The 12,500-nt window shown below is 38.5% G+C and overlaps 1 protein-coding gene across 1 annotated transcript in view; it reads right to left on the bottom strand.

The window, feature by feature from the left end:
- LOC138038864 (proprotein convertase subtilisin/kexin type 5-like) overlaps positions 1-2,587 on the bottom strand; it is a 26,717-nt gene extending 24,130 nt beyond the window's left edge. The window contains exons 1-3 of the mRNA XM_068884937.1: positions 2,191-2,587; positions 1,921-2,025; positions 1,690-1,785 (exon numbers count right to left, since the gene is read on the bottom strand). Coding sequence (XP_068741038.1) covers positions 1,690-1,785; positions 1,921-2,025; positions 2,191-2,364 — 375 coding nt within the window. The 5' untranslated portion in view covers positions 2,365-2,587. The remainder of the gene's footprint in view (positions 1-1,689; positions 1,786-1,920; positions 2,026-2,190) is intronic.
- Positions 2,588-12,500: the final 9,913 nt, after the last annotated feature.

The raw sequence follows: 12,500 nt of genomic DNA, 5'->3' as shown, positions 1-12,500 counted from the left end.
TATGGGCAGCCTATCAAACTAAAAATAGGATTCTTCAGTTGTGTTTCTAATATGACCATTCCAACAGGTTTAAAACACAGGTCACTCATGACAGTTCATTCTTTTACCTACAACAAAGCAACCCAAAACCTACGACAAATTTCCCCATGGGCAGTACTAAAAGCCATAGTCCAAAATCTGGAAACTGTAAATCACAGCAACACTTAAAACTATTTCCTGCTGAACAAAGTATATTAGTAAGCTGACAAAAGCTCTCTTGCCATGTGCCTCTCCCAAGTGACAATTGGAATAATGGCAAATTACCAGTAAACAATCCTGTCTATAAGCAGCTGAAATTCCCAGAGCAAAGTATTATTAGAAGGGAGTACTGGTATGTTTCATTCATTCCTTTACCCTTGTGTTTGAGAAAGTTAAATTTATAATAGGATGATCAAGATTTAGGAATTAACTGTTAATGATGACAATAAAACATGCCAAAACTAAGTATATCCAAAATGTGGATGAAGAATAAGAGGAAGAATCCAGGAGAAAATTCTGATTAATAAAATTATTGTTGTAAAGTCAGTTGCCTGTATGTTCTGAACCTGAGGCAAAGCGAGCTGTCCATATCCATCACATTGGACAAAATGATAATTTGTGTTTTGCAACTTCTTTTTACTTCTGGTCATATCTTATATCATTCCACATTCCTCACTTAGTTCCAAATTATGGATTCAGCCTTTCGATGCTTTCCATTTCTTATAAGTCTCAAAACAACGACTTCCATTGCAAACAATATTCATATATAACACCTGCTCCATTAAGGTAACAAAGGAGTAGGGGGTGAAGGGGGGGGGGGGGGGGGGGTTCATACACATTTATGTCAGCTTGGCTCCTTGCAAAAATTTTGACTTACCGGTACTCTGATAACATGCAATTTCCACTAACTTAACTATATATACCCTCTCCCACAAAATGTGGCGGGCTTGGCGTGATGTTTCAGAAATGTTTATGGTGTGTGAGGTAAGCCAAGAGGATGTTGTGCTGGAGGACATCCTGTACATGTGTGAGGATAAAAAAAAAAAAGGTAAAGTCTCTGCACATGTGTGAGGATACAGATTTAATATTATTTTGGCTCACAACAACTGGAAGTTGAAGAATTCATAAGGATTTAGTCACCAATATGCCGCAATAGCGGTTTTCATGTGGTAATAGAGAAATCTCTTTGTAAACATAATTTCAATTTCCGGCCTTAATTAAGGCTGTGATAATGTTATAATACCGTGCAGAGACAACGTTAAACTCTCCAGTGAGGAATGAAAATAACATAAGAATATAGAGTATATGGCAGCAAAAATACCACAATATTTGAATATCGTTTTTTTGAACGCGAAAAGTTACGGAACGGCCACCAAGTGTCCATATCTAATATTGGCATTTCGTTTCTATAATTTATATGTATTTAATGCAATATTTATACTTCACGGGGCAACTTCAAAATAACCGGCACTGTTCGAGCAATTTTTAGGTTTAAGCAAAATTTGCAACATAGTTAAAACTGTTTACGTCATCTTGTATTTTGTGCCGTTAGGAAATAAAACTTATGTATGAGTTAGCTCTCACTAAAAAAATAACCTTTACCTGAAATAAAGCCATCCACTCTTAAATCATTAATGAAATTATTTACACCTGCTTAACATTTACACCTACCAGATACCATTGCTTATGGTAATCAGGGTCCATAAACTTTGGGTTGTAATCCCGCTTTACACGTCTTTTAACTATTTGTTGATCAGCCCAGACGACCTAAAATACAGAATAAATTCAATTTACAGTAAACGAAAAGACGTCTCGCCGACGTCAAAAAGACTCAAACAAATCTTCACTTTCTGTATGAGAGGAATATCGGATGTTACGAATTGGAACACATCAGTTGCTAACGTTTGGGTTCTCGCTGATGTCCGATGTCAGATCTTCAGCAGCGCGTCTCGATCTCCGAGGGTGAGAATTGTGCTTGTACATATAAAAACCTTCCAGGCTTCCAACCTAATGAAAGAAAAAAAATCGCTTGAAACGTTATTAAAGAAAAACAAAGAACTGCGGCCAGGAAATGAGTTAAATTCCTTAGAAGAACTCAGGGAGCGAATCACATAAGACAGTGATATTTATCCACTAATGGGATTTTTATTTTGCGGGAATTTTGCCTCTTACCTGGCCTAAAAGAGTCAGATCTTTCTCTGCAGCAATTCTCTCGGCTGCCTTTCTTCCACCGTCGACTTGAATAACCCATGTATTGGAATATGTAGCCTTCCGACACGTAGCAAAGTTGAATAAAGTAGCGAGCAAGATAAGCGTGAAAACACAAACGGATCCACTTGAGGCCATTTCGTTCGTTTTCAGGTAGAAACCGCACAAAGAGATTAAAGGAATCAAACAACTAAACCAAAGGGCAAAAGAAAAGGATAGTGAACTACCAAGCGTTGAGATCGCGATCGTGAAATTTCAAGTACTCATTTCATTTTGGCATGGAAATGTATGCTGAAGCCGATGATTGTATTTTTATGCCGAAATAGAATACCTGTGACGTCACAAGAGGCCATTGAAGTTCCTGTGGGATCTTGCGCGAGCGTAGAAAGTCAGCGCTGAAATGCAAAATGGCACAACCAGGAACTTAATCTTTTTAAGAAATAAAAATACTAATAAAATCTTCTTTGAAAATCCACATGTCTCAAATAAGGTCAAAACTTTGGGGTTGCTTTCAAATTTATGAATTTGGGGGAGTTGAAGCGAAAAAATATTTATTTTGGTGGGGAGGCTGTGATTAAACAGCCGCGTTTCCTTTCTATAAAGTGTTTTGTTTCTCATGACCCGAGAAAAACATGTTTTGGTTCAAATTTGGGTGGTTTCAGTTCGTAGGGAAGAATTTGTTTAATCTTTCGCATGCTTTAAAATTAAGAGTGCCGAACTTTGACACATAAAATCGTTTGTCATCTTGGCTGTCAACATAATCGCTCTGGGAGTTAAATTTTCTTCGGTCAATTTTTGTGTCTTATTCTGCAGTTTACTTGAATGGCATCTCCCTCGGCTGAAATAAAATCTTTTACTTCAGTGTGATGTCACGATACTAAATAAAGTCTTTTTTTTAACCAATTTTTCCGCCTTGGTTAAAAAAAGTTCAACGATCTCACAATCTTCCGGTCTCGATTGTAATAACACGAAAAAAGGCCGAAATCTTTCATATTTCAGTTTTACCTTGATTACATGTCCAGCGAGTTATTTCACCCTCTGGGATGAATTTTCCGTCGAAAAATTGATAATTTGGGCAGTTGCAGAAAAACAAGTTTTCAGACCGTTTCAAGAGCAGGCATAGATAGCGGAAGAATGTCATCCACAGGTAATTAGCGACCTACGATAGGCGATTTGCATGATGGCGTCATTTAATTTTACCACCGAAACTTCAAGGGTGCTTCGCATTATGCCAAACCGACCGGTCAGAGATAAGTGGGAATACCGAATCGAAGGAAAATGGAACGACATTTTCCGATTAAACCGGGCAAACCAATAGGAATGGCTCTTGCCACTTTTTATTTTTTTTCCGAATTCCTCCGAGGCTCCTTCATTAGGGAAGTTGCTAGAAAGCAGCCATTGAAGTGGTGCGGAAAAAGGTTGACAGGGGCTTAACATTAGACCTTTCTGTGGTGTACATGATTTGTTCTTGTCACATGTTCACAGGCTGGTTTTCCCTGGCTCTGCCCAGGGTTGTATTTCGGGACAGGCATTTGATTACCAACGGAAAGAGTAATCCACTGAATTGTTTCGATTGACACATCATTAATTTTACGCCGGAAGTATGTACGGTTGAAATAGTAAATCAACGGCGCTAAGTGCGTGTTGAAAATGGAAGTTCACTAGACGATAGCTACAAAAGGTGTTTTAAAATGGGGGTGGGGGTGGGGGGGTTGCTAGCAGTCTCTGAACTTACGAAGGTGTTTATTTTGATAATATCATTTATATATGTTACTTGACGAAAATAACTGATAGATCTGCCCTAAAACTTTTACCTTTCAACTAAATTAGGAAGAGGTGATAAAACAGTATAATTTTTGCTGTAACATTATTTTTGACAGTTCATACGCATGCACAGCCGCTTCAAAATGTTCGTGTGCGAAGGCGCTCCATTCACCTCATATATGAAACACTTTTTTGGAAACTCCACTGAAAGCTAAGTTAGAACCTTACTGCTCTATTAAAAAAAACTGGTGAACAAATTCCCGGTTCAGGTTTCAAGGTTGGAAAAATCATATTTGAATATTCACTCAGGAAAAATCGATACATGAATGGTGCTCACAGTAACTGAGCGATATCAGGCGGAAAAGCGGCGTAAAGGAAGTAAAAAAGTAACAAAAAGACTTTTTACAGTTGAACAACCAATCTGCTCCGATAGGTTTCTACTTTGCTCCGAGAGGTTTTTTCTCCGGGTACTCCGGTTTTCCCCTCTCCAGAAAAACCATGCAATATTTAATTTGATTTGAGTTATAAATTCATTAGTGTCCCCAATTAGTGCTCTTGTGCTAAATCCATTCACAGTTAAATAGATATGTTATAGGGAAGATATCTGTTTACAAACATTGCTTTTGTTATTCAAATATGCCAACCACAAGAGCAAAAGATCCTTTTTTTCGACAGCCAATGAGGCTCTGGTTGGCACATTGATGACAATAGGTGACGTCAACGATATCTTCTCTATTGGAACAATTCGGTGAATCGGCACTTGCATTTTATGACATTCGAAGACGTATAAGCCTTCACTCGTCTCCATTGCCTGACAAGGTGCGCCGTATAAACCGCTCTTTGTGTTTTTTCCTGACTCCCGTCCAAGTATTTTTCTGTGGGTAAATCGATTTTCGTCCCTTCATCAAATCCAGCGTGTGGTTGATTCATATACCCTCAGCGCATCCTTGGAAACCCACTATGGGGTACAAAATTCCTTGGGACACGGTGGAGGAAATACAAAAAAAAAGCATCATCGTTTGTGGAAATCGATCGATAAAACGCTATTTCACCATAACTGGGTATTCACTGTCCCTTCCCAGTTCCCCTCAAAGGAAACAGTTACATTGGAAGTTTGGGACGTACGACGCGCAAAATTCAACATTCTTTGGGGAAGGAGGGGTCATAAATATTCTTGCTCTGGTGCCATTTCAACTTAATCAAAAACACAAAGCAAACAGCGGGTACAAACGTAATGATAAGGCTGAAGATGTATGTTGTAGGATACGAAACGTCGAATCAAAAGTAAAATGCGCTTTTATCATTATGTTTGTAGCCGCTGTTTGTTTTGTTTTTGATTGAGGAGGGGCTGGTGCGCTAGATTTCTCTTCATGGCGCAAAATGTCTCAAGAATTTTAACCTTCATTGCAGGAGTATGCAGTCAGCCGGGGCGGGTGAAAGAAGTGGCCAACTTTGCCAACTTTTTTTTCTCTACGCCTGGTCAGTGGGGTTAACCGCGAAATATCCCTTTCATAAACGCAGGCATGATTAATGAATAAAGACATATTGTCCTTCGGTACTACGTTCATGACGGGAAATTGCCCCCTTAACAAGCACAAGTGACTGTTAAATCGGACCCTCCCAGCTGACCGCTCGGTGAAGAGAGAAGGAAAAAAGCGCAAAGCTAATATGAACTGTAGAAAATTAATGGCGCAGAGTATAAGTGGGGTCAAGAAAAAATGTTAGGAATGGACAACCACACTTTTGATTTATCATTTCAAATTTCCGGTTGGTATTCAGCCCACTTGCACCGATTAAAATTCTTTTAGTTATCTAAAATTTATGTTTTTTAAATTCACAGTGAGACCATTCTTGTTTTGTGGCCAAACAATGCTCTGAATGTGCTCAAAAGGAAAAGAAGCTCTCTCAGTGATATCCAGCATACTCCTTATAATTAATCCATATTTCGATATATGTAGAATCGTTCGTATAACATAGTATAACAAGAAATTAGAGGACGTTCTGTTATAAGGTGTAAAATATCGGAAATCTTTACAATATTCGCACGCAATATTTACAGAAGGGTGACTCCCAGCTTGACCGTCTGTGTTATATTCAGTTTTGAATCGCTACCCCTAATGGGGATTGGATTACACCAGAGCTAAAGAGCGGCTCGACGTCGCGTGTCAGCCTTTTGTGGTGAACTTCAGTGATGAATTATAATTAGGTAGCACGAAAAATTACTCCCGTCCCTTTGACCATAGTGGGGCCAGGTTACTTAGGGGTACTTTCGTTTAAAATGACAGCAGACAATTTCCGTGTCCTTTCTGGGCGTCGCACTTGACCGCCGTGTGGAACGACGACACCAGAAGAGGCATGACCTCTGGCCTCTTGAGATGCGCTCATGTTGTGGGCGTAGGAGGCGTTTACCAAACCGGATACGAGACATTGGAGATGTTGAAAACCATGTTTACGACAAACCTTGGCTAAAATAACGCTGTTAGCCAAAATAATTGAATTTTATTTCGCATTCCAAATTCCAAATACGGAAAAAACAAAGCTAGAAAGCGAAAAATTAACGGTTCACGTTTGTTGTCCGGTCTTACCTTCTAACGATTCTATATTTTCCTCATTCAAGATTGAAAAAGGTAGGTTCGAGAGAGATAAGATAAGCAGTGTGGCCCAGTGGTTAGGACGCTGGCCTTGAGATCCAGAATCCCCGGTTTCAAGACCCGTTCCAATCGTTCCTGGTAGTCCCTGGTTCACCTTCTCGGCCAGTTTCGTATTCTAAGGGACGGACCATTAGAAAAGTGATGGGGGGGGGGGGGGGTGGGGGGGGTGGGGAAAAAACCAAAAAAAATTCATGCAAGGGAAAATGCCAAGAAAAAAAATTCGCGCAAAGAAGAAGGTAAAGAAAAAAAAATTCATGCAGAAGGAAGGTCCAATTCTTGGATTTTACATGACGTCACGCCTTGCATACGGCGAGAGCTACTGAAATTTAAACTGACCAATCAGAATTCAGCGAGCGGGAAAAACTGTGCTATCCTTGTGCAATTCGACGTCACGCCAATTGTTTACATTCGGATTGGTTAGATCGGTGGACATTCGCTCAGCCTTCTCTTGAACATGACGCATTGTTCTGGCAATCAATTTGCCAATCCACTTTATCCAGTTTATGAATTGGTCTAGCATGTGATTAAAAACCAGGATCGCCTTTGAACTTTATTCTGTGGAGGAAGAAGACGTTGCTGAGTGAACATTTTTACGACGAAATCCCTTGGTTTGTTCAGCACTTTGATGTCCGATAACTGAGCCGCTCTAATGAGTGTTGGGTCAATCGCATTTGGCCGTCTGACCATATGAAGTTTTTTCAGCTCTTGTTTGTGTCCATCATGATCGAACTTCAGGTGAAGCGCTATGCTGCTTTATGCCAACTTCGATGGCTTGTGATGAGCTTGCCTGCTGCCCAAATTGTTGTTGTATTTGGGCAAGATTGGTCTTATCGGGTTGGAACTTAATAGTGAGGGGAACAATTTTTCGTTCATCTGCTGTGCCAAACAACAAACAATCCTGTTGGGTATTCCACGTGCTTGGCGAGTCTTGCACGACCATCATCTATCAGATCTGCAGTGGAGTTTTCTTTCAGTGATTACAACTTGCGATCGTTCTGCAAACATCCACGTAGCATGCAGCACTTTTTAGTGACTTCAGGATCCCCGGCCCGTTTTGCTGTTTCAAAGGGAGTCGTGCATTTTTGAGCAGTTTGTCTTCATTGCTTGTATTTTTTTCGTTTGTTCCTGGTGGCGCAAAGTAACTTTGATGATTTGAAAGGACTTGAATCCTTAATTGAATTAGCGATTTTTTTAATTAAGGAACTCAACAAGTGAATGGTACACAAAATTAGGAGAAACTGTTGGTTGAATAGACAATATTTGTAGACATAATTATCTACCCAGTTTAAGTACTAAGCTCAACAAGTTGTTTGGCTTCACAAGTTTCTGTTTCAGGCCACGTACCCAAATTCACCCAGGTACTGTTGCACACTATCATAGTTCTTTGGAAATTGAATAGCTCCTTGAACACCTGGTTGCTTGAGAAGGAACTTGATGTGTTTGTTCTCTACATTGGTGTATGCAGCCACTAACTGTCCATTGTGGATAAACTCCAGACCAACTCTTTTTTCAATTTAATCTTTGTTCTTCGCAGGGCATTAACAATGGTGTCCCTTGTAAAATGTTAGTTTAAAGAGTTTGTTTAAGTTATTTCCAATTTCATAGGGCACTGTGGTTGCCAGATTCACTTTAAAACTTATCATGGAAATGTAAATCAATGCCAGTGAAAAGTCAGTCTCTTGAGTTGTTGATAGAAAATTAATTTAAAATATGCATATTGAAACATCGGTTGAGGAATATTTTTTTCCCTTTTTGTGAACCTAGCTTACATTGCTGCCATTTATTTATTGCTTGGTCATTCAATGTCTTGACCACATCAAATAATTTATTTTTTAGGTATTGTGTATCTTTATCTAAAAACTTAACTGATTGCTTTTTGGAGCCCTTTTGCAGCATATTTAGATAGGCAGGAAATGTTCCACATTTTATGGTAAATAGTTCTGCATAGTTTTAAGGAATATTGCGGCCTAAGCTAATTGAATATGAGAATAAAATGTGCTGTTTGACATTTTGTGAATTTAAAGACTATTAATATTGTTTGCACTTGTTTTAAAAGGCTTAAGGTTGGCACTCAAAAGTGTTCCTTCAACAATCTTATTCTGTAAAGATTACCTTGGAAGAATTGGATTAATGCAAGTTTTTTCTTCTAGCCTCTTTCCCCAGTGCCCTCTGAGAATGGAGTTGATTTGGTTTTGCCCGATGTTGAAAGATGAAACAATGCCTAAACCAGCTGCAAGGAATACTTCATGGTGCTTTTTTACAAACATGGGCATGAGGGTGCTCATAAGCATCTGAGCATTGTTTTGCATGCTAAAGTGATAATTATTATAAATAATTTGTTTATCTTAGAGAGTCTTCTTTTCCTGTTGGTCATTCAACAATTGGTTGAATTGCTTGTTTGAGCTGTTGGATAGAGGCAGAACATTTGATGAGGGCCTCCTGGGGAGAGGAGTCCTTGTTCCCTTTAGATATTTTCTTGTGTTTCCTTGTTCCCCAAATTACTTTGAAACTTGTTCCCAGCCTTTTGATCCCTAAAATTGAAATATTGGTTTTCTTCCCTTGTTCTCTAAAATATTTTGATATTGTTCCTCTGTTCCCCAGTTCAAATAAGCCATGTTCTCTTCTTCCCTCAAACCCCTGGGAGTGCCTCTTTGATGTTGATTCTCGTATTGGCCTAATAGTAATTCACTGTAAAATTGCAAGACACAGCAAGTTTTGAATAAATGTTTGCTCAATACAAGAAACAAAATTTGACTGCACCTTCTAGACCTTACTCTTTTCAGACATGAATCAGCTAATTGTTTGCACCTTTCTGGCGACCTGCGGGAGGGCAAGCTCTAGAAACTCTTCTTTAGTGAGCCTTCCACTGAAAAACTTTCCAAGTCTGGCTTTCCGGTGTTAGGGGCCGAGGTTTTTGTGCAAAATTCATCAGCGGCTTCCCTGCAGCTTCTCAAAGGTGTTCCTTCGGGCAATGGTTAGTAAAAGTTTTCTAGTGCTTATACAAATTTTCGCTACTTGAAAAGGTATGTTTATACGAAACAAATATCAGCTTGACAATTTTTCTTTCCCGATACTCCATTTAAAATGCACGTGAGCGCTATTAACAGAGAGCCAGAAAACCATTTAAAACATTTTGTGGCAATTTTTTTGTCAACAAACTTGGGTTGTCGGCGAGCAGAATTCGAACGTAAGCTGTTGTGCTTTGGCTTTTATTTGTGCTTTTTCTAACTAATCTAAGACGAATTCAGGCTGGTATTTTCGAATCAAGTGTAAGAAGACGGCAAAACCGTATTGATAATGTATTTATTTGAGTTAACTTCGCGAATAAAGACTTTAATCGCTGCCTTTCGACGGCGCTAGATCAACACGCACAACCGAAAGGCACTGTTTCCGGTGAAAGGGCAAATGATTGACAGGATAGGACAGGTCTCAAAAACCACTGAGCATGCTCACTTATTTCCCGCCATCAATGTTTCAAAATGGCGGACGACAAATGAGATTTCCCCACGTACTTTAACCTCTCACCAGGCCGCTCGTACATTTGTTCAAATTTTAATAATCGTTTGAGTTGCACCTTCGACATTTCTAGTTTACCTCTGTACGAAGTTTAGAGAGATCGGCGGTTGTTATCCAAAAGATATTGTCCCTTATCTGGTTCCTTCTCGTGTAAATGTTCGCTGCTAGTGGAAGATGAACCGGACTCTGTTTTTCTCGTTTGTTAAAGCTGCCCGTGGTTTGTTAAGCTTGAGATGTGGACTACGTTTACGTTGTTTTTTCCACAAGAAAATATCAAAAATGACTTTTTTTTCGTTCCAATGGTCTTGAGAAAACACTTCCTAAAGGTGTTGTTGTGGATTTAAACCGAAAGGAGCGACTGCATGAAGTTTATATAATGGCGAGAGTGACGAGACTAAGTCGGATCGTGTGCAAAAGATGACTTCGCAAACTAATTTGTGAGTAATAATTTACAATTTTGTTTTTCCGCTTAGCGTTCGTCTAGCGTTATTGCTCCATCATGATTGTAATTTCACGTTAAGAAATGCTTTAATACCGTCCATTTATCTTTGTACGCTGCTCTCTTTTGATGTGCAAATAAACTGGATTCGTCTTAAGTTCGATTTTAAGGTCATTTATATTCCCTTTTCTGGTGCTTGTCTAAGTTATTGTACTTTTTAGCAGTCACAACTCAACGATCCTTGCGTTCAAGTAGTTACCAAGTTATGGATTTGCTATGTTAGTTAAAATAATGTTTGGAAGAACAGAAGTGTAGGTACAGATGTATATAGATCTCTATAGATTCAGGTTCGTGACTGTTTTGCAAATCTTTTTTTTTTAGACTGTTGTTTTCTGGAAGCATTAATGATGTAATTTTGGTTTTTGGGGGACTGTCATGTGTTGTTGGATCAAGGAATCTGTTTTGAGTCAAGTATGGTTGACAGTGGATAGTTTTTCCTGAAAAGGCTGAAAGGAAGAATTATTGCCTTGGACTTTTTTTGGTTACACCCCACATGTTTGTTCTTTTCTTAGATGGCACAATTTATTAATATATTATGTGATTTGGAGCTGCAGCTAGAAACAGTGTCCCATGCATAAGGTCTCATTGGGTTTGATGGCAGCAAAAAAATTTTGGTAAAAAATATGTTTAGAGTTTTTATCATAACTTCTCATCTTGGTCCTGATGGACTTCAAACATGCTCTACCATTTTGCACAAGGAACTTGTCAATCAACCATTACCTTTTGCTGTATTTGCAATAAGATCTTTGGATAGCAATTGATTTATTTTTCTTATCCCTTATCTGTAGATATCCTATGTCTGTCACATAGTTAGTTTTAAGCTTTTATTTCCTGTAGTGTATCTTTATTATAGTTAGCACATGACCCCACAAGCATGTATTATTGCTTTAATATTGATTGTGTTTGAATAAAGGATATTGTTGTCTTGTCTTGTAGATAAGGCAAAACAGCCTCAGTTGTATTTGCATTATTATTTCTGAGTGTTACTTTTAAAGGGCAAACCATTAAAAAGTGCACATAGCTTGCAGGAGTCCAGGAAAATTATTCCAAATATTCATTGATTTGAAGTTCCTGAAGCAGGTAAATCTTGAAGAGTTTACGTAACAATATTTGGAATATACAACATTTCTATTTGGGAATGTTTAAGTCCACAGAATTTATTTGCTTTATGTTGAGAAGTACTGTAAGAGCTGTCAGGTAACTCAGATGGAAATTTGACAGACCTTAGCTGTAATTCAAATTATTAGTACAGTTTTGGTCGTTAGTGGAACATAATATTTTATTGGGACATTTTTTAGTGAGTGATTAACCCTTTGACTCCTGGGGATTCCCCATTGATAAGTAAAATCGTCTGGTGTTAGACAGAGTAAAATGCTAAGTATGGCCGGTTTAGGGGTGAAAGGGTTAATTAAAGTGCTATTGTTAGTTTGACTTTCGTTTTCTTCATTTGAACCAAAACAAGTGATTAATCATCACCTCCACCATGCTTTGCTTTGCGTTGCTTTGGCTTTTAGAACAAAGTATCAAAGTTGAAGCTGGTGGCTCGAGGAGTAAACTATAAAGACTATAATGGTATTTGAGTATTATATTGTAGAACAAATTTGCCTATATCATTAAATCAATGGGAATCCAAACATGAGGATGCAGTTTGCTCAGGAGGGGTTTTCCCTATAAAAATGGCAGGCCACTTATTGGATTTTTTTTAAAAACAACCCTTAAAGGTAACAGAACCTTATTTTGTGGACGTAGGCTAAAGAAATCTGACTCCTTAGAGGAACCAGTTCTAAAGTGACAAATGACTGGCAAATAACTTTTACTTATGAATTATTCATAAGTAAAAGTTA

Source organism: Montipora capricornis, chromosome 2 (assembly GCF_036669925.1).
Source record: "Montipora capricornis isolate CH-2021 chromosome 2, ASM3666992v2, whole genome shotgun sequence".
NCBI lineage: Eukaryota > Metazoa > Cnidaria > Anthozoa > Scleractinia > Acroporidae > Montipora > Montipora capricornis.
The sequence above is the reverse complement of the archived record's forward strand: the minus strand, read 5'-3'. Positions and strand labels throughout refer to the sequence as shown.